This window comes from Zeus faber (assembly GCF_960531495.2).
Source record: "Zeus faber genome assembly, chromosome: 5".
Taxonomy (NCBI): domain Eukaryota; kingdom Metazoa; phylum Chordata; class Actinopteri; order Zeiformes; family Zeidae; genus Zeus; species Zeus faber.
The window spans coordinates 20186197-20212290 of NC_137192.1; the positions used below are offsets into that span (position 1 = coordinate 20186197).

The 26094-nt window shown below is 44.3% G+C and overlaps 2 protein-coding genes across 3 annotated transcripts in view; both read right to left on the bottom strand.

Annotated features, from left to right (window-relative positions):
* Window positions 1-3513: 3513 nt before the first annotated feature.
* Window positions 3514-17996, bottom strand: tfap2c (transcription factor AP-2 gamma (activating enhancer binding protein 2 gamma)). Of its 2 annotated transcripts, XM_080000164.1 has the most exons (8): window positions 17907-17996; window positions 16800-16947; window positions 11467-11931; window positions 11188-11239; window positions 9152-9374; window positions 7053-7171; window positions 5225-5366; window positions 3514-5103 (listed from the first exon to the last, which is right to left on the bottom strand). In XM_080000164.1, exons 2-8 carry the CDS (start codon window positions 16926-16928, stop codon window positions 4809-4811), a joined length of 1425 nt encoding a protein of 474 aa, XP_079856290.1. In that variant the 5' UTR covers window positions 16929-16947; window positions 17907-17996; the 3' UTR covers window positions 3514-4808. The 2 variants fall into 2 exon arrangements, with proteins under 2 accessions (XP_079856290.1, XP_079856291.1); XM_080000165.1 differs by lacking the exons at window positions 16800-16947; window positions 17907-17996 and adding an exon at window positions 13823-13940.
* Window positions 17997-19169: 1173 nt separating this feature from the next.
* Window positions 19170-26094, bottom strand: part of rtf2 (replication termination factor 2) — a 31613-nt gene continuing 24688 nt past the window's right edge. The window contains exons 8-9 of the mRNA XM_080000960.1: window positions 20643-20711; window positions 19170-20214 (exon numbers count right to left, since the gene is read on the bottom strand). Coding sequence (XP_079857086.1) covers window positions 20033-20214; window positions 20643-20711 — 251 coding nt within the window. The 3' untranslated portion in view covers window positions 19170-20032. The remainder of the gene's footprint in view (window positions 20215-20642; window positions 20712-26094) is intronic.

The following is a 26094-nucleotide window of genomic DNA, read 5'->3' on the forward strand; positions in this document are numbered from 1 at the left end:
GTTTTTAGAGTTTCCTTAATTCCGGGATCTGACGACACAACTTCAGCCCGATATTGACCTGATTTTGTCGTTGTCGACATCTTTCCAGCATCGGGCCCGAATATCAATAATAATCACCCCGACGAAAGCTCTAGCATGTCCAATTTTTTTGTGTTTTCCTGCCTAGTCTGGAAAGATTATACAACTCAACCTGATATACTGTATAACCAAATGAATTTTCTATAATGGAATATAATCTTGTTCTTATGGCAAGAAATATGAGACTATGAAACATAACGCTGGTTGTAGACTAGCATTACTTTGTCATTCTATTTAACTTCGAAGTACTAATATAAATGTATTTTCTTCCCTGTCACCACTCTTAAATGCCGCCTCCATTTTCAAACGGGGCCGTCTGCGTGGGGCTGTAAACCAGGCTTTTTCACCCTGATGCTTCTTACGTTGCTATGTTAATACAACTAGAGTCCGGATGACTGACACTGAGACTCATGTACCAATATGAGTCTCAGTGTCAGTCATCCGGGCTGTCATACCAGGTCTGGACGGTGCTGTAACGGTGATCCACCGTGTTCCCCTCTCGCTGTGGTGGCGGTCGACGCCCCGGGGCGATGCCACTTGGTGGAGTCGCACCGAGGAAAACCTGCCGTGATGGAGGGTCGCCCCGAGTCCGCCGTGTCCAATGTGACATTATCATTAAACGTAGATTTAATGTTTGGGGGGGAAAAAAATGCGTATAAATAAAGACGTGTTCACTTGAAACGAAGCGTCTTATTTTTGTCGGTTATTGCTGACATTTTAAATATGTTTTTACCGGTGGTTCCGGTGGCTAACGTAGCACTGGCTCAAGGTTTTTGTCTGTGTAAGTATGTCTATGCTTGGCAAACGCTACGCGGTCCACAGGGTTTCACTGAGTTCCGAGAGTCAAAGCTTGGACCTTCATGACTCGGGATGATGATGTCACAAACGCTCCTGAAACGAATCACGTTGCGCCGACGTTCCTCTACTTCCGGTAAAACAGCAGTTTTTCACCCATTTCTGCCCCAAATGTAGATGGATATTGATCAACCTCGAACGACAAGACGTCTGAAACGTCCAACGAGACCTCAACCATACCTGTGTGTACTGCGGTTGCCGTGTTTCAGATACTTTTAGCAGGAGAAACGCAGAGCAATAACAACCATTATTATTATGATATTAGCATATCTTCTCTAACATTGAAAAAAAGATAGATACATGCTGTACATATATAGATTAATATAAATCCCGACATTGACGTTATCAATGAAACAAATGACAGGAAAAAAAACAAAACACAAAAATGATGTGCAAGTATAGTATTCTGAGTATACGCAGAACAAAAGTATGATTTCAAATTTAAAAACAAATACTAAAATAAAGCTGACGAATCCTACTTCCATGTCCACTACAGCTCTGCTCTTTATCGTCGCTCAAGGGGAGATGAGTTTTTCCCAACCACACAAGCGATAAGAGCAGTGGGATGAAGAGGTGCCGACGCCAAGGACCCGACAGAGCAATGAAACAATGAAGCAACGAAAACAAATAAATCTTTTCGCAAGCGTCCAACCGCGCGGCCGTGCGGCGGTCAGGACCGTGCCACCGTGCGGTCTGCAAATCAAGCACATTTACTGCAACGAGGGATTTAGGAAATAGTAAAATGTATATCTATGGAGTATGTAAGTATACATCCATATAAGTGTATATGTGACGCCGGCCGGTCGGTGGACCTCCTGCACCCGGTGGGGATGAGGGCAGCGGCCTCAGACTAAAGGGGAAAAAACAAAACGTGAAATATCAAAAGCTTTCGCGCCGCTCGGAATCCTTTCTGCGGCGGAGGAAATGTCTGTGGCGCCCGTCGAACGGAAGCCGCAGCGTTTGCCACTTTGAGATGCAGGGGAAGATTTTTCCCCAAACGCCGTCGGGGGAGGAACCGCGCCCGCGGACCCGGGGGGGGGGGGGGGGGGGGCTACACAGGATATTTGTCGGCGTATCGCTCGCGGCAACGGCTTGACAACAAAAGCAGCTGACGAGCGGTGTGGCAGAAAGAGAGAGAGAGGGGGGGGGGGGGGGGAGGTTGAGAAAGAAAGAAGGAAAGAAAGACAATCCTTCCATCAACCACTTGATTGAAGCGTAGACGTCGTCTCGGATGTCTTTAGCCGGTCATCAAGGCCTCCCGCTCCGACCCTGCTACACCTCTCATTCTTCGCCATCGTTCCTCCACCTTAACCTCGTCTACCCCCACCTATTATCTCCTCTCTCAGCACTCCGAGTGGCGGCGGCCGTCAGCGTGAGCGACTGAAGGCGGTTAAAGTCAACCGCTGCTGGTCCGACCGGTTTGGCTGGACGGGTTCTGAGGGGAGAGGCCGCGACTTGTCAGGCGGCGAGTTATGACACACTCCGACATACACACACACACACACACACACACACACAAACTCCTCTATCGCACACTCAGCCAAAAAGAGAGAGCTTTGTGGAGCAATAAAGCAAGAACCCACTCTCTGCGGGTCACACGTTTACATTGGAACTCCACGGCTCGATACAAACGGCTTTTCGGAAGTTTTTCGGTGAGAAAAAGTCATGTCACGTGTCACATTTGAGAGTTATAAAAGTGATAAAGCGCAACGGCACCTCGGAGACAAACTCCGATTTATTTGCGAGTTCACGGGGGCCACGCACTTACTCCGACGGGTGCATCAGACACTTGAAATCTAAAGTCCTTTAAATTCCTATCCACGACGTCCTTACTGTGCAAATGAACCCCCGCTCCACGCCTCTGGATGTAATCCATTCAAGTGACTAGCGGTGACTAGGTTCCAAAGAAAATACATATATATATATATAATTTTTTTTTTTTTTCACATTATGGCTTTCCGAAACACAAACAAAGGGCACAGGTATCAGCAGGGATGGGCTGCGCGGGTGATGATTAGGCAATCCAACCTGACATTTTAAGTCCATCCGCACCGTAGCCAGCCTCCATTTTCCCACACACTTCAAAAGGAAGTGACCTTTTGCGTCTGCTTTCCGCACATCGCCGTGGAAAAGCAGGGCGGCGGGAAGACCTGTCCACCCGCTTCCACCGCTCCGAGTTCTGTTTCATCACATGATTTTATCTGACTTTTTTTTTTTTTTTTTTGGTGATGAACAAAACTATTTTCGAAGCATAATGACGCCCAGTGTTCGCCGGGGTGTTTATTAACACATGACACGATGATCGTCTGTGAAACGCTCCTGACAAAGGGATTACACAGCACTCGTTCTGTCAACAAACCCTGTGGATTTCCCCCTGCACCACCGATTGTGTGTGTGTGTGTGTGTGTGTGTGTGTGTGTGTGTGTGTGTGTGTGTGTGTGTGTGTCTGTGTGTGCGCGTGCGGTGTACTTGGCAGGCCGAAAAAAAGTATCATTTCTTATATAAAATCAGGGTTGAGTCTTTTATTAATATTTTTTTTAAACTTTAAAACTTTTTTTTTTTTTTTTTTTTTTTTTTTTACACATTTTCCGAAAAAAAAAAAAAAAAAAGGATATCGTACCCCACTTGCCTAACCTCTAGGCGATAAAAAACTAACCCATTTATAAAAGTTGAACACATCATCAAAAAGTCAAAACCATACACCTGAATCAATACCGCTATTTACATAAAACCCATTAAATTACAACATAAATTAGAAAATATTTACACGGAGGACAACACACTGAATAAAATCCTATGCTTTGTAATTCAATAGCTAATTAGAAACACTTTTTTTGTCTGTAGAGAAAGGAAGATATTTACATTTACACACGTTCTCACAGCATACACTCTTGCAGGGTTGGATTGGCGGGGGATGGACATTACAATGGGTTTCAGGTTTTCAGGTTTTCAGGTCTACAGGACAGCTAACGCGGTAACAGCAGTGGGGTCTTTAGGACCGCCGGTTCTTACGGAGAGATTATTATTAATTATTGCTTTTCTTTCAATCCAAATAAACACTGAAAAGGCTCCCGTCTCACCGTCGAATTCTCCTATTTCGCTGTCTCCCTAAAACAACGCACAATAACACTGGATCCGTTTGGAAAGATTATTTTATTATTTTTTTTGTTGTTGTTTTTTTTTTTTGTTTTTTGTTTTTTTTTGTTTTTTACAAAGTAAACCGAAGGAAAAATAATCTTGGGTTCGGGTTCTGTTGTTTTTTTTGTTTTTTTACTCTCTTTTTTTTCCCATATAAATAGTCTTTTTTTGGAAATCCGAGGGGGAACCGAGGAACGCGGAAGAGACACAGGAAATCAGTGGATTTGCCTCTAGACAGAGTGGGGGGAGGGGGTTTGGGCAAGAGTTTGGGTTTGTAAAGCTGTGAGGAATTCACAGCCACAGCCACTAATCTTGAAATGTTAGAGAAGGGAAAAAAAAAAAAAAAGAGGAGTCTGCTCTCCTTCTTTCTCTCTCGGCATCAACAGTCTCGAGTCCACGCGGTACGGTTGTGGCATTTCGTTGAACCAGCGACTCATAATTAAAAAAACTGTCGACTGTTTTGGGGGGGTTTTTTGGGGCTGCATGGCATCTGCGTTGCATAGCGGTTGGTGGTTGGATGAGTCAGTGGGTGTTCAGCGCTCGATTCAACAAATTCCGGACACAGTGTGAATCCAACAGCATGATATCAGGAAAGAAAAAAAAATACGTTTTTATAAACCAAAAACGACAATACTAGCAAAACAGCGAATTTAAAGTAGTCCGAATGGAGGGGGAAGAGAGAGAGAGAGAGAGAGAGAGAGAGAGAGAGATAACAGTTTTTTGTTTTTTTTTGTTCCTCATTTTCGGTGCTTCTCCATCTTGTCGGAGGACTTGCTGCTGCTGTCGGAAGAGACCTGGGTGTCGCTGCCGGAGCTCAGGTACATCTTGTCCACCTGCTTGAGCGCCTCGTTCAGGTAGTTCTGCAGCGACGTCATGGCGGCGCAGATGGCCGGCGAGCCGAAGCCGTGGGTGATCAGGCTGAAGTGGGTGAGGCAGCCCTGGATCGCCGGCTCCAGGATGGGCGCCGGCCGCGAGTTCCCCAGCGGCGAGCGGTCCTGGGTCAGCAGGTCGGTGAACTCCTTGCAGATCTGCCTGGAAGAGGAGGGGAGGGGGTGGCGGGGGGTGGTTACAACTTTTACAACGCCGGGACTACGATCTCGCGACGCGCGTGACCCCCGGCACGGGACAGAGAACCGGGAGGTGAGGGGCTTACTTTGCGGCGAGGAGCATGTTCTTGCGGGAGTTGACTTCATTGCGCTCCACGTGCGGCCGTCCCAGGTACTCGGCGATGGCCTTCGCGGGGAACTCCGTCTCACACACGTAGCCAAAGTCTCGAGCCAGGTGAACAGCTTCCCCTGGAGAAAAGGATTACGATGATAATGAGGGCCACTAAAACAGGATTGTTCAATAATTCAAACCTAGATCACGGAGGCTAAGTGGAAGCCCCTGGTGGCTAGCGGCGAGTGGCGAGCGGCCGCACGGGGACTGAGCAGCGGCGAGAATAGCGCTTGGCCGTTTTTTTAAGCCAGTGCTGCTACACCGAACCTTGGAGGGCTTCTCATTTAAGGAGCCTGCATATTAATGATTGAATGAATGAATGAATGAATGAATAGAGATCATTAGACAGAACCAGGGCCGAGGGCAGAGTGGATTGACCGGGCGGCGGAGCCTCATCAATCCGATGCGGCAGCAGCAACAGCGGCGGCAGCAGCAGCAGCGGCGGCAGCAGCAGCAGCGGCGGCAGCAGCAGCAGCGGCGGCAGCAGCGGCAGCGGCAGCGGCAGCGGCAGCGGCAGCGGCAGCGGCAGCGGCAGCGGCAGCGAGCCACTTAGAAGATGATTTTCACAGGCGGCACATTTGGGGGAAGCAGTTCGAGCAACACAATATAATCAGCTGTGCTCAGTTTCCTCGCTCAAGGGAGGACGAGCTGCCGAGATTAACATATCCCCGTCTTTAGAGGGACTTGACTCGCACGGTCCTAATAGGCTTATGTGAATCAATGCGAGCAGTGGGCGCCTGTGGCGCAGACAGCGCCGCCGTGAATTGATAGACACGCGCGGCACATGAGGATGGAGGCGACTCTTCCAAAAAGCACAAGCTTTAAGGTCAGCCGACCCTCCTGGCAAATTCTACACGAGATAACAAGCCTTAATTCAGCTTTGAAGGTCTCTAAATAACATGTGCCTCCAGTCATTCTCCTGCACAGAACCATCAGTCCATTTATGAAGATTAGACGTGCAGCGCGAGAGAGGGAGAGCGAGAGAGAGAGAGAGAGAGAGAGCGAGAGAGAGAGAGAGAGAGAGAGAGCGAGAGAGAGAGAGAGAGAGAGATAGAAATTATTCATATTTTCCCTGGGGCAGGTAAACGTGATTAAAGTGATATCGCCAGCCTGGTGATGCGTCACCGTCTGGCCGAGCTGCGATGAGGAGGTCTCACTGTTAGTGGAGATCCACATGGTCCATTTGCACTGGAACTAGGAACATATTGTTTTTTTTGGGGTTTTTTTTTCCCAAATAATGATGATATGTGGACTTCCTACAAATGAGGGACATTTCATAGGGAAGTATACTACCCAGCTCAAGGATAAAATTATCATCGTCTGGAGCTAAACCTCACTCTGCCCCACACAGGAGGCGTCCTGCCACACCTGCTCCGAAAGCCCTGGACATCCAGAATCAACCGCCGTGACTTTGGGGAAAAACGCCCCCGGCATGGCCGTGCAAACATTTCAATTTGAAATGGTAGTTTATAAAACAAACTGTAACACGATCATTTTAAAACTCATGACACTTTGGTTCATGCTACGATACATTGACTTCGGCCTCCGCTAGGGGACAGATGCCTCCTCCAAGGAGTCCAGAGTCAAGAGGTTTATTTGTCACATACATATATACAGTATGTTGAGGTCGGACGTGAGGACTTCCAGCAGCGTCCCACACCAGTGCAAACAGCAATAACAACTATTCATGTGATTACAAGACGGACGGACAGACAGACAGACGGACAGACAGAAGGACGGCCGGACGGACAGACAGGTTTTACCTTCTACTAGAGCTGTGAGCAGGGTGACGTTTGCCGCCTTTCTCCGTCCGGCGGGAAGGTTCAGACCGATCTTATCCAACTTCTCCCTCAGAGAGCGACCTCCGTTCTTTGACTTGGCCCTAAAGACAGAGTAGAACATGAATAAGATATGGAGAGACAGACAGACAGACAGACAGACAGACAGACAGATAGATAGATAGATATTTCACTTTTCGAGGTAGGTAGGTCATTTATTCAAATTATCAATTTTTCTTCTACTACTATTGACAAAAAAATTTTTTTTATATATATTTCATTGACTTTCCCCTCCGTCTTCTGTTTGTGACAACACGTTTCGGAAATAAACTCAATTGATTGCAGAGATTTTAGGAATCTCTCGAGACCACCCTTTGGTCTGGTCGCGGCTCTTAATAAAGCCCGACCAGAGCAGCATCCCTGAAAACAAGACCGTTATACGACTTCATTTCCCCCCTAAAAAACACAAATAAATCAAATGCAACAAAAAAAAAAACCACTCTGAGGCACCTCCTGACCTAAAAAGATGGATTCAATAAAACAAAGGCAAATACAATTAATGCCTAAGCACAAAAAAGCAAAGTAGGTGAAATAACACACACACACACACACGCACACACACACACACACACACACACACACACACAAACACACACGCACATGGACCCAGAGGCCTCCCTAAAGATGCTGCCCCCCCCACAACACACACACACACACACACACACACACACACACACAAACACCGGAGCTCTGAAAATCCCCACTTGCTGTGGACGATTCAGTTTTCCGCATGACTGACGGGCCAGCCCTGTCCCTCTCTGTGGCGGGCGGGCGGGTGTGTGTGTGTGTGTGTGTGCGCGCGCGTGTGTGTGTGTGTGTTGTGGGGGGGGCAGCATCTTCAGGGAGGCCTCTGGGTGCATGTGTGTGTGTGTGTTTGTGTGTGTGTGTGTGTGTGTGTTGGGGGGGCAGCATCTTTAGGGAGGCCTCTGGGTGCGTGTGTGTGTGTGTGTGTGTGTGTTTGTGTGTGTGTGTGTGTGTGGCCTCCCCACCCTTCTTCCTCCTCCACTAACTACCCCTCTGTCTATCGCTGTATGACCTACATTAAAATGTCTATGATTCACTGCGTGCGCGTGTGTGTGTGTGTGTGTGTGTGTGTGTGTGTGTGTGTGTGTGTGTGTGTGTGTGTGTGTGTGTGTGTGTGTGTGTGTGTGTGTGTGTGTGTCATCTACTGTATGTCAGCATTTATGCGTTTTGGAAAAGACACTTGGGAAGTGCCAGACATGCACTCCCGGCACAAAAACGCGGAAGGGAGAAATGTGCAAAAAGAGGAGTAAAACGAGACTGTGGTCAGCTGCTGCTCCGACAATGAAAAAATAAATTGAAATAAAAAATACAACCATGGACAGTGCAGATCAGAGCTCTGGTGATGGGACGGACACTCTCCCCACGCGACACGGGGAGTAGAAATTGCTGACCACACAAAAAAAAATAAAACACACGAAACACCAAACCTGCACCTAAGTGACTGATGAAGACACACAATGCTTTAATTAAAATATATAATAACCTTCCCCAAACCATCAGCAGAGGTGAAACTGAAACTCTTTTTCACATTTTTTTCCATTTTATCTTATTTTATCTGATCTCACATATTCTGTTTAGGTAACAAAAAATTATCTCAGTTCCAGAAACAACAAAAACATGTTTCTTTGTAAGTTGGTCCATATATCTTTATTTTTTATCTTTTTTTAAATATTTTTATTAGTATGTTTCATGAACGTAGTTTTATGTAAAAAATTAATCAAAACATTAAGAATAAAAAGGAGTCTAAATATTTTTCTAAAATGTTGCTTCACTTCTTTTTTTTTTTTCAATTTATTACCATTGTCCTGAAAGCGCGAGGAGTCAAACCCCTTGTATGTGTCAGCGTACTTGGCCAATAACAAACCAGCAGATCCTGGTTCTGATAAGACACAGAATCACCTCTAACGACGACAGTCGAAAAGCCCAAATCTGCTGTCAGTGAGTGGGTGGGTGGGTGAGTGGGTGAGTGGGTGAGCGGGCAGGTGGGTTTGACCTCTGACCTGCGCAGGACGCCACCCAGCAGCGAGGCGTTGAGGCACTCAGGCGGCGAGAGGCGGCGCTGGACCTCAGCCACCGTCACCTTGTACTTGGAGGTGGAGCTGAGCAGCGAGAGGCGGCCGGGCACCGAGCAGAACACCTCGGTGGGGTTGGACACCATGCCCAGCAGGGACTCCTTCTGGAAGGGCAGGCCCAGGGCGTTGCCTTTGGGGAGGGCCACCGGGCCTGGAGCGAGAGACGATACAAAACAACAACAGGTAAGGAAATTAAGAACAAATCAAGTGTTTAAGCCGCCAGGGACATTCATATGTACCAGGAAATCAGATGATGAGGGTTGCAATACATACAATTAAAACATTACAATTACAATTAAAATAAATTCAGGATTACACAATTAAAGTAAAATCTAAAATCAATCAAATCAAACCCGATAAAAGGTCAAGCAAAAAAATATTATTCAAATTCAGTCAAATAGACAGAAATAGCCAAAAGTACGAAACAGAAATAGTCAAATATATAAAAATATACAGAATATACAAGGTGCATACAAATGATCGGTATGGGTATATCGGGTATAAATTAAGACTCATGAAGGAAAGGAATAACACGTGATGGCGCTGGATCGATGTGGTGTCAGTTTTAACTTTCTCAAGCACTTCAACCTACTGCATGTTAACTCTGTGGATAGATGTGTTCACGGATGGGATTGATGACGTTTTATCTTATCTGCTCTTGCTAAACCAGTTTCCATGACTATTTTTAATTAAAACATGTTTTCCCACGACCACAAAGCTAAAATCCCCACAATTTGACCCAATATCCACACACACAGGTACACACAGACACGATGCCCCTGGTGGAGCGCCGGGCCCGCCGAGCGGGGTCCTGAGTGGGAAGCGTCGTGTGGTGTGTCCCGCTTCAAAAGTGCCTCGTTCTCAATGCACGTCAAAGGATTCCGACGTTGAGGGACTGTCACAAAAAAAAACAACAAAAAAAAAAAACAAAAAAAAAAAACAAAAAAACGAAACTCCCACGAAAAAACGGCGGCAAGTTCACCAGACAAGAACAGAAACAGTACAGCACACTACAAGACAGCTCGCTTCATCCTCACCCGCCAGAATGCCCCCCTGATAATATGTCCTCTGTAAGCGATCAAGGTTCCTGCCACCTCGAAGTCCTAATACTGAGACAAAAATCACACAAAAGTGAGTCAATTTGGATTCGCACGACCGGGGCGGGCACAGGAAGTATCGACCGTACACATCCTCTGGCTGATCTATCTGTCTATCTGTCTGTCCATCTAACTGTCTATCTATCTGCCTGCCTATCTGTCTATCTACTTAATAGAATGTACGTTTTGGATTTAATTCTTCATCCCAAACAGTTCATGCTCGAACAACTTCCTAAATCGTCCGTGACGCTCCTCGTGCCACACCCCTCCGAAAAAAAAAAAAAAAAAAAATCAGGAGCTGATTTTGCAAACCTTAAAAATGTTCTGGGACGTTCTAAAAAGAAAGGAAAAAAAATAAAAAAAAATAAAGAAAAAACTGAATCCAAAATGTTAACCTAAAGACAAATGAGCCCTTTTAAGCCGGCCAAACCAAAATGCCGTCGCTGGCAGAGAGGTTGCTCAACATTCGCTGTCTTGTCAACCGCACTGTCGTTTTCTGAAAGGGGTCTTTTATTTATTTTTTTTCCCCCGGAGTGGGCTTCCATTCAAGCACCTTCATCACGGATCAAGCCGGGCTTAGTTAAGTGCATCTCACGGTTGTTAAGGATTATCTCTGTGTGCAGGTACGACACTAATCCTCCGCTGTTGTTCTCTGATTGACTGTTCTGACACGCCACTGCAAATATAATTGTTATCAATTTTCCAAATAAGTAGAGAGGGGAAAAATATTTTTTCCTCGCACTTAATTTCCAACCTCCACCTGTAATAGTCCAATAGGTGTTTGTATTAAACACAAAAAAAACAACAAAAAAACAACACATTTTTAGAGTTACTGTAACTAAACGCATGAATAAGAAACAAACTCACCTTTCTTTATGACTGTCTGATCTGCCATTATAATACTGTGGTCGTCTACATGCTGGTGGAAAGGAAAACAAAAATGTGAGTGAATTATTTGAAAGACGAAAGATTTTGAAACATTGTGAAAAGATGAAATTAACCAATTAATCAAAGAAAATGGGAAAATGATAATATACACATGATAGGCATTTAAAAGGTTCACAGAGGCCTCAAGATCCTTCATTCGCACGCACGCACGCGCGCACACACACACACACACACACGCACTGAACAGTGAACACCCACCTGCACATCGTCCAATCCGTGGCCCAAATCGTGCATTCCCATATTGTCGCCGATCACCGACGACTCAATGCCGCCGTGCACGTGCGGCGGCAGCAGCTCGGGCCTCCGAAAGCCCTCCCTGCGGATGCCCGAGGAGCCGCCCTCCAGGCCGAGGATCTGTCCGGCCAGGGTGCTGCGGCCGTGGGCCCCGAGGCCCTCCTGGCCCTGCCGGCCCGGCCACGACTGCTGCTGGTTGGAGGAGGGCGACTGGTGGATGGGGTTGATGTTGAAGGGGTCGCCCAGGTGGGAGTAAGGGTCGCCCGATTGCGGGTACGACATGGGCTGGTAGGGCGGTGGGAAGTACGGCGGCTGGAAGTCCGAGCCGGCCGAGTGCGAGAGCGCCGGGGACGGGCTGTACAGGTGCTGGCTGACGGCAGGGAGGTGCGGCAGCCGAGGGTTGCCGTTGCTGCTGCCATCGTGCCTCTCCTGCAAACACACACACAGCACTGAGATGTTCACCAGTTCATCCCATCTACTGACTCGGCTCTGAGTTGGATGCTTGGAGTCATTGTTAGGATCAGAACCACGGGCAATTTCATATACATGTAATATGTTGAAGTGGTAGTTGGTGCAGTGTAGTGCAGACAGACAATTAGCATAACAATAATAAAAATAAATCAATACAACATATACAGAATATACAAAACACACCATACATACTGATACTACACACCATCGATACCGTATCCTCTTTGGATACACAAGAATTGTGTGACTTTACACACACTTACTGTGTACCTTAATATTATACAAGGGTGTAACTTTGGGTTAAGCGTGGGGGGGGGGGGGGGGCTTTCAGGTCTCCATGCAACCCCAGGAGGATTTATTTTCACAAGATGGAAGTTCAATTACTGAATTTTAAGTGCAAAAAGGCCATGCCAAAAGCATGATCTACACAACTCAACTAGTGCAATTCCTGGGTTGGGTGCAACCGAGTCTTACAATGAGTTTGAAAAAAAAATAATTTAAATAAATAAATATATATATATATATATATGTAGTATATACTTTTTTTTTGGCTTGCTAATACTCATGTTTTATAATAATATGTTAATATTTTAAAGATACCATTTAATAAGTTCATATTTAATTCATCATGACACGATTATCGATCAGTCAGTTTGGTTACAAACTCCCAATCCTCCAGAATCTACGCACTACTTATCAAACACAGTGTTTTGACAGTGGTATTTGGTTAAAAAAAACAAAAAACGTACTTTCTTTCGCCTGGGTTGATTTGGTTTTTAACAAAATGCAACTGTGAATGTGACCTCAGCAAAAGTAGTGACTGTAGAAATATCCCACAGTGTGTCAGTGATTAGTTTTATAATATAACTGTCAGTGTCAGGGCAGAAACACAACACACAGTCGGTGTCTTTGGTATTATTGAAAACGGAAATTCCACCAAATAAGGTACATAATCATCTCATCAAGCCCCACCACTTTTCTACATTTTTCGGGGTGTTTTTCTCTCATTACTAGTGGTTGTCATTCCACTGTTGACGAGGTCGGGGTCATAAAGGAGAAGGCCTGTATGCCATCTGTGTGAAGAATGAACAACTTTAAGGCGTTGCCTGGACAGTCAGCTCCTGCACCTATACGGAGGAGTGACTCAAACGAGCACAAATACAAAATAAACCCACTTAAAAAAAAAACCACAACAACACAAAGGGGTTTGTTTCCACCACAAACTATGAATAAGCAACTGGCAACCTGACAACTCCTCTCAGACGCCTATACCTGGTTTCCTGGTTGTAGTTGAGCAACTTCTCAACTCTCCTTCTCGAGTAACTTTCAAATTATGGGCTGACCTACATCATTATTTAAAAAGAGTTGAGATACAAAAAAATAAAATAAATACACATATATATATATATATATATATATATATACATTTTTATAGCACTTTCCAGCCGTGTTTTAAAGGGCCAAAGTCAAAATAAATAATTATTGAATCATTCGATTTTTTTTCCGGAGGAAGTCGTGCCGAAGATTATTATTATTATTATTATTATTATTATTATTATAATTATTATTATTATTATTATTATTATTGTTATAGCTGCAGTTGTCACGATAAGGTAATACAATATGCCACTGTGCGAATAATAATTATGCGGAGAAAAGAGAAGGAACTCTTTTGCGTTGTCTTTTCTTTTTAAGCATTATGTTAAGTATATGTTTCCAGAAAGGTTTCACTCCATATCTCCCCCCCCCCCCCAAAAAAAAAAAAACCGCACAAAAGAATGTGCAATTCATCCCTCTGACAGATTTTTCAAGGTCAGCGCGTTTTCCTTTTTCTGTCCCCAAAACTCACCTCGCAGTCGTCCTCATACTTGACGTTGTCTGCCAGTTTCCACAACATGCTGCCTGACAGGAAAAGGTCGGAACCGGAATGATTTTAAAAAAAACAAACAAAACAAAAAAAAAAAAACAAGGAAAGAAAAGAAGCAAAAGAAGAAGGACTCGCGCTCTTCTTGTCAATTAATCCAGGCGGGAGAAGAAGAAGAACAAGCACACGGGGAAGAAGCGCTTCCTATAAACCATCTGGAGGGGGGTCCTGGAGGGGGTCCTGGAAGGGGGTCCTGGAAGGGGGTCCTGGAGGGGGGTCCTGGGAGGGGGTCCTGGAGCTCGGGACCGGCTCGACCGGAATTCAAAAGGTCCGAAGTTGGGCAAGTCGGGCGCGCTCTGCAGGCGAGGAGCGTGCGCGGTGCGGCGTCTGTCGGATCGAGCGAGGTCTCCCCCCCGCTCCCGTGCGCCAGGGGAATAACGGAGGCTGGAGCGGACTTCCCTCTTCTCGGGCGGAGGCGGAGGCGGAGGCGGAGGCGGAGGCGGAGGCGTTCGGTCCTGCGGTGGGAGCGCGGAGTCCCAGACGGACAGATGTACCGCGGGACTTGTACTCTACTCTATTTACGCGTCTCCAGCCTCCGCGCCTGGGCGGCGGGGCGGTGACGTCACGGACGCGAAGGCGACAAGGCCGCGCTGATTGGCCGCCGGTCGCTCGGCTCGCCCAATCAGACGCCCGTCCGCGTCCGCCGCGGCGCGCGGATCGCGGCGAGGAGCCGCGGAGTCGAGTTTTCAGTGCGTGCGGGGCTGGACCAGGGGAGAGCGCGCTCTGGATGGTGATTTATGCCCAAAAGATTATTATTCATGTGTTCCTCTTCTTATTATTCTTCTTCTTATTATTATTATTATTTTTTTATTTTTTAATTATTATTATTATTATCATCAAATATTATTATTATTATTTCTATTATTATTATTATTATTATTATTATTATTATTTTTATTATTAATAATAATAATATTATTGTTGCTGTTGTTGTTGCTGTTATTATCATTATCATTATCGCTCTTATTATTACACCGGTAATGATTATACCTACCTGTTCATTTTCTAACTGTAGTTGAGACTGAGACTAACAATGTTAGACGGCATGTTAGTTGAGCTAAGCTCATATTTGCAGGATTTATTTGTATTATTTAACAATTATAATAATAATAATAATAATAATAATAATAAATATTATTATAATTATTATAATTATTATTATTATTATTGTTATTATTATTATTATTACCAGTAATAATATTTATATTATCATAATAATTATAATGAATTCATTCATTTTGTTGCCAGCTACTAGCTGTATTGGTGTGCATTTGACAATATGGTTCACATGTGATAATTACTGTATTATATACTGAATTTGATTAATAAAATAAGTAAGAGAAAATAATAATTGTATATCCATCTGCCTGTCTGTCTGTCTTCTTAAATGAATGAATGAATGAATGAATGAATGAAACTTAATCAATTAATTAACCAATTAATTAATTAACTATTTTATCTTCAAGGAACCTCAACAAACTTTTCTTTCTTCCCTCATTTACATTTTTGGTGGAGCTTCACAAAATCCAAAACAAGGCTGCAGCTTTGATATTCATGATGAGTATCCCAAAGGGAGGAGGGGAGCAGGAGAGGCTGAAATTGAAAGGAGATCCATACCTGCCTGTTGTTTTCAGCACGTTTCGTCACAAACAAGTAAAACAATCAAGAAACAAAGAAACAATAACGTCAGCTTCAACCACCTCCCCCTCTCTCTCTCTTTCTATACATAAGTATACATACTTTTATGTACTTTGAACCCATCCATTTATTTGATATGTTATTGTTTCCGTGTTTTAATATGTAATGTTTTTGCTTGGCCCATACATATCCAGAGGCATGTAATTAGTTATTAATTGGTTCCGTATAATCTGACAGATTATTTTAATATCAAATTGGAAGACTACCACATTAGACACACACGCAGGCATTTGGAGGCCGCCAGCAGCAGCAGCAGCAGGAGCAGCCTGTTGAGTCCGGCCATATTGCACGGGATCTGTGGCTGCTTTATGGGAACGACGAGACCTGGTGCAAGGCAAAACACTTCCCTCCATAATTCTCCCCAACAGACGCACTGGATTATCCGGCTGATCTGGCTGCTCGCGTCCCCGTGGCAGAACGCGGAGCTCGCAGATCTAAACGCGGTGACAGTCGCTTGGCTGGACAGCGACGCGCCTAACAAAGCCTGTCATTTCAATCACAATCAACTGGGAGCACCGTCCGTTTAGAGGACGGCGGTTCCACAAAACGAGGGAGATCTGGTGGAATACAAATGAAACATAAAAATGTGATCCCCAGCAATGACTTTCAAATGACTTACCCCTTGAGAACAACGCCGTGGAATGACTGCACAACTAATGCAGAGTTAAAAGAGAGGGCCCCATCACTCTCGGGTAAGGTCTTTTTTAAGTCTGACAAATGCGGCACAAATCCTAAAAACTACCCCCATTTGTCATTGGGAGAAAAGATATCTCAAATTATAATTTTAGAATAAAAACATGGTATTTAATCAGCCTGTTCAAAGCTGATCAAAATGTTTTTTCAGATCTACCTGCCGCATATTGATTGCGTATTGATTTTATTGACAGAAAAACAAAAACAATCGTTTGGAACTATTGTATCTGTTTAAAAAATGTTCACATTTGTTGAACCAATTTTTTTTCTCAATTTAATATGTGCATTTTATTTTCTCAATTTCCAGTTCAGAAACACTAAGAAAAAGATATTTATATAGATTTTACAAATTCTTATTTTTTAAGTTGATCCAATGACTATTTTTGAGTGTACCGTGATCAATTGTTTTTAAGTCATCAGGAAGAGGTAAGTCCTGTAGTGCTACATGTTTAAACACCTAAAGCCCATACATATGTTTATGTATATAATATAAGTATGGTTATAAACTCACCCTCCAGTCTATCCTCTCCAGTACAGACATCAGAAAGCAGTAATCCCAGTGCGGAACAGCGGATGAGTGAAACCTCCACAGCTCCACAGCGATGACTTCACCTGGAGGGCACTCACTGCGCATGCGCATTCCTCTGCCATTCGGCTACCTGAAAGGTAAACAAATGAATAAAGAAATTGACAAAAGAATATTTTAAAAGTATAATGCAGTACAAAATCAATGAATCAAGAAGAGATAGTAAAAACAAATACAAACATAGTTAAGTTACATAGTGTGTGTGTGTGTGTGTATATATATATATATATATATATATATATATATATATATATATATATATATATATATATATTTCTTTTTTTATAAATAAAAGATACATTTTACTTTAGTTCTATCAAATAACTATTCATAGAGCCTATGCACTCATTTGTCTTAAATAAACACATCGGTTGATTTAAAAAGTACACCAAGATCATTTTCAAATAAGGGTTAAAACGACACTAGGTGATGTAATCCCACACTTATTGCCTCCGGCTCCACCAAAAGAATCTACTTTCAGAAGTCACTGGAGCTTTTTGGCCCTTAAATGGCTGCTGTTATCTGATCTCCCAAATGCTGCAGCGAAATGAACACACGAGCAAAGTGTCTGAAAACGCAGCCTGCATACTGCGTTTGTTAAAATGACATCAGATGGGACATAACCTGCAGGCTGTGGACCTGTCACTTAATCAGGAGGCATTAATAAATGGAGCATTAGGTCGCCTCAGAAAGCATGTGAACAACTGGGGAATTCAATCGGACAACGACTTTCACAGCGTTTGTATCCAAGGGTTTAACTAAATATGTACCCAACAAATTAAATGTAATGTTTGAGAACATGATTTGCTGGGAGATATTGTTCAAGAGTGATAAGAACTTTAGGGTGTAAGATGGCATCACCAGGCGATCTGAAATTATAATTTTGCATTTAAAATGTAAATCACACGTTTAATTATATATATATATATTTTTTTTTCCACAATTCTGCAATCTAATTGTATAATAGTTCACAGGAAGAATTGATGAGGATATGTAAGAATTTTATATTTAAGAATATATATCAATTTGTACCTTGTCTCGCGCAAGCGTTTTAAATCCACTTCAGCCCACGACGACACCCACCACATAGGCCTAGCAATGAATAACACATCTTAATTGTTTGGTTTTTCGACATGAGCTTGCACTGTGCTGATCCGAGCGGAGGCCTGGTCAGACAGGCCTCCTGGACGTGGCTCCACTGAATCCAACGGTGCAGCGCATCAGCGCGCTCCGACGAACGTTGCTTCACATTTTCCCTTCGTTTTGTTCCACAATGTTTGTATGGCGAGTAAATACCAGCACCAAAGAGGGAAAAAAAGAAAATACAGAACAATCAGAGCCAGAAATGTCGTTAAATTAGTATTGCTATTATTATTATTTTTATTATGTTATTTACTACTTATTGGGGTTTTGTGAAATGTAGCCACAAAACAACCAAACAGCTGCCATTTCACATCATGCGTTGTGCTTAAGTAGCACAACGTGGAGCAGGAGCAGGAACGAAGATGCGGTGGTTCTCGCTGAGGTCAGCGTGAACGTTGCTGGACAGAAACGCACGTCCGTGCTGCCACCTGGTGGCTGTGCGGGCGCCTCGCCGCGACGACGACACCCCGTTTAAAAAAAAATAATAATAATAATAATAATAATACATCGATTTCAACGAAACGGATCAATGTGCGTGGGGCAAATAAACCCAACTCGCCTTCGCATCGACTCGTAAAACCTTGGCGTTTCCACCCCTCAAAACAAAGGGCAACTCGCGCGGCTGCCGCGGCAGTCGGGGGCTGAGGGCGGAGGTTTTCGGTAATAGCCGCTGGCCGCTCGCCAGACGCCCTGGGCGCCAGATGTGTGGAGGCCACTGGAGCCCGGCGCACATCTGCGGGGCCACCAACGTCCAAATAAGCGCCTGATCAAAAACGCTGTAGGTTGGAGGGCGCCAGCGGGGGGCCCTGGGACGCGGCCAGCCCGGGAACACCGCTGTTATGGACTGTACATATATGTTGCGAGCAGTTTGCCCGGGCACGCACTTTTGTGAGCGAACTCCGAAGGAGACGGACGATGACAAAGATGATGGTTTTCCCTTCGGGGCGATGTTCCCGTTACAAGACGCACAACGGCAACGTGGTACATATCGACGCAATAAATCTGGATTTCCACGTCGTTTGGGCAGAGGTTGGGGGGGGGGGGGGGGGCTGCGGCGTGATGTCAAGAACATCCACAAGTCACATTCACACGAGGGCGGAAAAAAAAAGTAAAAATAAATAAATCAATAACACAAATCCAGGGAATCACAAATAAATTGGAAGTCCGTTTTATTCTTTCCGCATCTAATTCCGACTTGTACACTGCCCAGGAATGATGACTTCGCTACGACTATGCAGCGGCGAAAACATTGGAGCAAATATAAAACACAAATAAAAACTGGCCCTGGCTTTCACTCGTACGTGTTTAAAATATATATATATAACATAATTAAACCTTTGAGATTGCCCTCTTGTTGCGTGTTTCACATCAAGTCGGTCCTTCGCTGCATCAACACGTCACGGAACGGATTAAAAAAAAAAAAAATGTTTTAAAAAGACAAATCCCACAGAAATCCTTGACTTTTAGCCTGGCAATAGCGAAACGAGTAAATGAGCGTTCAGCATTTGTGTCTTGACGCGACCGCGACAGCATCGCTCCATTCCACAACCTGTGATACCGCTGAGTGACCACCAGGGGTCCACAGAGAAACAGCTTGAACTGGGAAAACGTGCAGACCAACACATCCAATCCCACATACCGAGCAAGTACTCTGAATATGCTCTTGATTTAGATCATAAACACATGACAAGAGGTCATCGGTAACACAAACCCCATATGAAGTAAACAAAGTGTAATTTGGAAACTGGTCAGCATATTTGTACATGAGGTAATGTGAGTGATCTGGCCGATGTGTGGACTCCTATGGACATTTGGGTGATAATGTTTGTGAGACAGTGTGTGTAAGTCATGTTATATTCTGTCTGTTTGTTTGTTTGTTTGGAAAAAAGGCGTGGTAAGTAGAGAAATTCAAAATACTAATAATTTGCTACGGTGAGCCTAAACTGTTTGTCCCCCCCCCCCATTCTCAAGAAGCAAACAAATCAAAAACGAAAACATGTCATGGTGTTTTTCCACTAGAAGTGGTACGGGGTGTGGGTGACCCAGTTGGACGTCTGGTCTTTGGTGCGCTTGGCCGAGCTGTGGGTGGTGAACAGAGACTTGAAGACTTCCGACTTCTCCTCCATCTTCTGAATGGAGCGCTTGGTGGCCGAGGCCGTGGCTCCTTTGGGGGCGATGGAGGATCCAGAGGGACCGCCTACGGCCGGCGGGGAAAGTGGAAGAGACGCACGATTAGAAACACTGAAGTAGAACAAGGCAGAGGGAACCAACAGAGAACAGAACAGTTGGATATTAACGTGATCATCTTAATCAATAATAGTATCTTAAGCAGTTGAGGGATTTGAGGGATTTCCTCCTTAACCTCAAAGGGTGATTACTGTTTGATTAAATCATGCGCTTATTGAAAGCCCTTTTATTAAACGTGCCCTGGGGCTCAAGGGTTTGCCCAAACATTTGACATAAAAATATTAAACTAAAAATAAATTCAGCCAAATATTGGCTTCTCTACCCTTTACTTGCTAAACAACTGGTTTCTGAAAATAGTCTTTCTGCATTTTCCTGTCGCCCACTTTCAGCGGAAGGAATTTTTTTTTCATTTGGGCTCTTATTTTTAGCATACAGTACCTGTCTGACTGCTTTCGGCATCATTTTCGGTCAGACTCTTTCCATCTGAGCTCGGCTGTGTGGGGCCTTCTATTGTAGAGAGAGAGGGGGGGGGGATTCAAATAACTACTTTAAAAAACAATTTTGTTGTAAGAAAATATAAGAAATTGTGTTTTTTGTTTGTGCGCAAATAACAGCAATTTAAAAAACCATCCTGATTTTGGCCGAGGCTTAAATTATGAAAAAAAAAAAAAAAAAAAAAAAAAAGGGGGGGAAGAATACCTCTGGCCTTTTTAATTTTTTTTATGGAACTTGCAATGACTTTTTTACACTGTACAAATAAACCTTGAGTGTTTATTAGGCCAGGCCGTGTCGCCGGTGAGGCATGAGCACTGTGCAAAGTGTGGCGCTGCCGGCATAAGCAGGAAACCACACGAACCACACAGACAAAGAACATTGAGGACAGGAGCGTTTTGGTTGTTTCCACCAGCGGATACATTGAAAAAACCTGAAAAAAAACGACAGTTATGACGCGGCATGGGCGGGTTTCTTTTTCCTTCCATGCGTGGTTATCACTAGAACCATTCAACTGCATCGTTTGGAGAGAAGCATGGCAGACAATCAAAATAATAAAAAAAAGTAGAACATTTATTGAAACATTTAAAATCTTCCCTTTAAACCACACCTACATTTTTTTAATAGTACAAAAATACAAACCGTAAAAATACACCAATAGTCTAGTCTAATATTTTAATTGCTTTGAATTCAGCATCCATAGGAGACACGAACAAGAACCATGACTAAAGTCATTTAATGGGCTTTAAATTAATGGCACACCATCCCATTATTAGCTTTAAAAGAAATATCATTGAGGCAAAATTTCTATTTCATCAAGTCTCATGCGGAAGTTTAATTGGGGCAGTGGCTCAGGAGAGCGGGTTGTCAGATGTCTAGTAATCAGAAGATTGTCGTTTCGATGCTGGTGGAATGCTGTAGTGCCCTTTAGCAAGACACTTAAGCCCCTCGCTGTTTCTCGGCGCTGTGACGGAAATTCACCTTGAGTGCTTTAATAAATTAACCTCCAATCTCGGTGAGAATACAAAGTAAAAAAAACAACTTAGTTGAGCTCAACGGAAGGCGTCTGACACCCCTTGGAGCATGCCAGAGGCATTCGAACATTTTTGTCCTCAACAACGTCTTCTTATACAATTGAGGATTCTGACCTTTGGAAGGAGTCCTGCAATTTAAGTAAAGCGTCACGTGACGGCCACGTGACTTCCTGAATGAATCAACCTGAAAAAATAAGGTACAGGCCCTCATATCAGGTCCTCCTGATATACTCACTAGCAGGCACCTCAACCTCTGTCTCAGCGAGCACTCAAGAAAAGAAACAATGTACAATGAATCAATCAATGCAAGACACCACATGGTCACATCCTTTCTACTCTTATAGAAGCAGACAAGGTTTTCTGGAAGATTCGGTTAAAGTCGTAGTCGGTAATTTGCCAGCACACAGCCTACTGCTCCTAGATACGTCAACATACTAGGACGGATCAAATGCAGAGAAATCAATTCACCCAGTGGAATTAACAAAGTACACAAAACAAAAGCCAAGATTCATCACATACTGTATCTCCCAACTCATGTGTCAAAGTAGGGACTTTAAGTCGCTGTATGATTTATAAAAACAACAAAGGATGTATTTTCTCAAATAGTGACCTCAACTGCAGATTGTACCAGGCCTTTATTGGAAGCAGGCTTACATTAGAGGCATGCTCTTATAAATAATTCCCTCGGTTTAATAAATATATTTGATCATATTTAAGTATGAATTTCATATAAAACTTCTGTCCGGGTGCCATGCCACACACTACCTGAGTGGCATTTTCAGGGCCCTCTGACAAGAGACACAGGCAGAGATGTTGCAAACACAAGGGTTTATTGTAGAGAGGGGTAAGATGTAACAAGCTGGGAGCAGATGGACACATGTCATGACAGAGGCTCTCCCCTGTGTGGGGGGGATGGGTGATTTACCTGCTGCCCATTGATTGCTCTGACAAGAAACAGGCGTACAGCCACCTCTGGTGCTGGGCCCAATTACCTAGACCCAAGACAGGTGTGGCTGCTTCAACACCACCCCCACACCACAATGTGTGTATAGCTAGTTTCACAAATCAAACTTTTGAAACTTTTGGAAAAACCTCATCTGTAGGCTCCATCTTTCCCACTCGCGTTTCTCGCGAGTTTCTCTTCGGTACGATATCCCCGCAACACTCCCGAAATGGGGCGGGCTTGAAACTTGGAGGTGTTTACCCCCAGCAGTGCTTTTGGAAAATAACTTCTGGGATCCGAGATTAGTGTATAGCAAACATTTGGACAAGCTGGTCCAGGTATCAGGTGAATTTATAAATAAATCCTACTTGATTATACAACACACTGAATGACCTCGGGGTCCTCGGGAAGTAGAGCCAACCCGGGCCCTTACTGTGGAGCGCTTCATTTGATGCTTGTCCAATCTAGGTTGTTGTGGGACATGCAGGTCTCAAGGGCCCTTCACATTGGATGCGCTACGCTCTCAACTCCATTGTTCTGAATTGGTTTCAGTGACGCAGCGCCCTTGTGCAAAAAGTTCAACTTGGTTGAACTTTAGCACGGTGCACAAAAAATAAGTTAAGCAAGCGGGAATTATCTGTGCAATATTGAGCGGGAACAGATTTTAGAGGCGTCCGAATTCCCTTAGCTCTACAACCAATCTTTACAGATTTATCGGGACTTTGGAAGTGAATCCCTGTCATGGAACAGGTTTCCTTCCAAGTGGACGGACCAGGTGTGTGTTTAAATGCAGTGGAGATTAGCAATATACCAATGGCCAATAAATGATACCTATTAGTCAAGATATGATCATGACTATTCTGTGTCACTATGTCATTAAAATAAGATATGGTTTGTGAAGACATTTCATCGGATTGTTTTACTGTAGCAATATTAAAATAACCAAATATAATAAATTAATATCATAGTACATACAGGCCAACCAAACATAAAATAATAACTTAAACACTATTCCTGTTGCAGAAGTGATGAAAAATCAAAATTTCATACTAATCGATCATTTATTTCAAAAGATTAAAGATGTAATAAGTAAGCCCCCACTCTGCACGAGCTGATGTGCCCTGTATTGTGTGTCCTATGTGAAAGCCCCAGCTCTGCATCGGCGCTACAACAAGCGCTGATCGCAGGGCACACCGCGTCCGACGTGAAAGCCCCTTAAGTCGTACATCAGCCCCTCCATCTTGCTGATGCCTAGCTGTAGATAGCAGATGTAATACCTTCACGGGACTTCTGCACCTCTCCTCGTACTCACTGATGCACCGCCACATTAGGATTTAAGTCATGAGAGAACTTCTGAAGTGGACGAGCACAGAGTACAATCTGAGGTCTGAGGTGTAGAGGGCCAAGAAGAGCATGGACGTGTAGAATGTGGTGCTTATGTAGCTCGCCACCACAGCAGAGAGCTGTGATGAGAGACAACCTGCAGCCAGCCAGTGAACTAGATTGGATGTATTGATGATGTGTGGATATCCTTTCTAGGTCACCAGCACAAGGCAAAATATGTTCCATCGAAGAGGCCCCCTCTTCAGTTCTCTTCAGCCCCCCGCGGGACAGATAACATAAGGGGCTTTTCATTGGCCTAGAAACCCCTGATAGTGGGGGTGGGGTGGTCGTGTTATCAGGTAGTGTGGGGAGGGGGTGTTGGTAACAATAAACTTAACCCTGACCCTGTGTTGAGTAAGCAGACAAAAGGGGTGGTGGTGGGGGGTGGGGGGGGGCTGAAAACTAGTGATGGGGGAGGATCTGTCATTTACATGTCCACGTATCTCTTAAACTGTTGCAATGCAGGGAGGCTTTAGCTACACTGCATTTATATTTACAATTATACTTTCTTCCAAGATTGTTATATTGTTGTGTGAAGAAAGAAGATTCTTTTATCGTACATATTTTTGCATATCCCTTTAAGGGTGGAGGGTGAGGGCTGATGTATGCAGCTCTTATGCATACATCCGTGTGGTGTGCGTATGGTGTGGTTTAAGCGGCCACACCTGTCTTGGGTGTAGGTAATTGGGCCCAGGATCAGGGTGGCTGTGCGTCTGTTGCTCGTTAAGAGTAATCTACGAGCAACAGGTAAAACCCCCATCCCCACACACACGTGGGGAGAGCCTGTCATGATGTGTTGTCCAGCGGTACCCGCTACACTGGCAACTCTCCAGCACAGGGGAAGGGACACAGAAGGGCCGTTCGAAGACGCACTGGATCAACAGAAGATCAAGGGGCAGCCACAGCGTCCAATGGTTTATCATGTTTGGGTAAAGGAACCCTGTGTCAGAGTGTGTTTCTTTTAGGCATGGGAACCCCGTTTCAGCGTCCAGCATTTTTCTTTTTAGACCAGACAGACTCGGGGATTCCTCCTGGTGAAAGATCTTGTAATGTGTGACCCCTTGTCGTCCATCAGTCATGTAGTGTAGTGAGCCACAATGACTTCAAGATTCCTAAACACACAGAAAGTAGTGTAATGTGAACAGTACAGCGATTTGACGACTTTGAATTTCGTGCAGTGTGCCCGTGGCATCATGGGTCAGTGAGCTGTGTCGAAAGGGAGGGGAATGGATGGTTCTCTGCAAAATAATCTCTTGAACTTTCACTGACAGTGACTGACAACAGGCACCTGTTCTCTACTTCCCTCCATTCAGGAGAGACTTCCATTTTACGGTTGTATTGCTCCGATCACCATTGCAGTTGGAGTTCTCTTCTGCTGAGGTGGTTGGAGATATGTTTCATTTTGAGTATAGGCATGATGCATCCATTACCACTGACAAATAAGGTAAGGCATATTTTTGTCAAAGTTGCAACCTTTTGCAGTATTTTATATTTCTTAATTCCATTTGAAAAGGCGGAACCAACTGCGTTAACATGGAATTAACAAATACAACATATGGAAACGGTAACTTTGTAAGAATTCAAGTTCATAAACAAGCAACTTGATTACCTAAAATCCAAGATTGTTAGATCGCACATTGGTACTTTTAAATGGTTACCTGCTTAGTTTTTATTATCTTTTAATCTGTCAAAATAATAACAATAACTAATATAGCTGTAGGCAGCAATACACCAGTTCCAGCCACAGGTACGTATCACAGGTTCCGGAGGTTCCAAGGTTCCCGAATCTGCGATCTGTGATTATATGCGGGGACGTTTGGAGCAGACCGAGGAACTCTCGCCGACCGCGGATTCTTTCTTTAATCGCTCTCCTTATGCGGGGATGGGGGCCGCGCTGGGCTTGGGTTGGGAAGAGTTAGCAAGACCCACCACTTTAGCTCCGGGGGGCCTCATACATCGCCGCGTGCTGCCTGGCCAGAGAACGCTGTGGCCGGGGGGAGAGCAGAAGAAAGCACCCGTGCTCCAGCTGTACGACTGC

Excerpts from the sequence above, each read along its gene's own strand:
- tfap2c (XM_080000164.1), bottom strand. The coding sequence starts at position 16,928 with ATGCGCATGCGCAGTGAGTGCCCTCCAGGTGAAGTCATCGCTGTGGAG. Across the intron at positions 11,932-16,799 it reads TGGAGAGGATAGACTGGAGG|GAGAGGCACGATGGCAGCAG; the intron begins GTGAGTTTATAA and ends GTGTGTTTGCAG. Across the intron at positions 7,172-9,151 it reads CTGGGTGGCGTCCTGCGCAG|GGCCAAGTCAAAGAACGGAG; the intron begins GTCAGAGGTCAA and ends CTCTGTCTTTAG.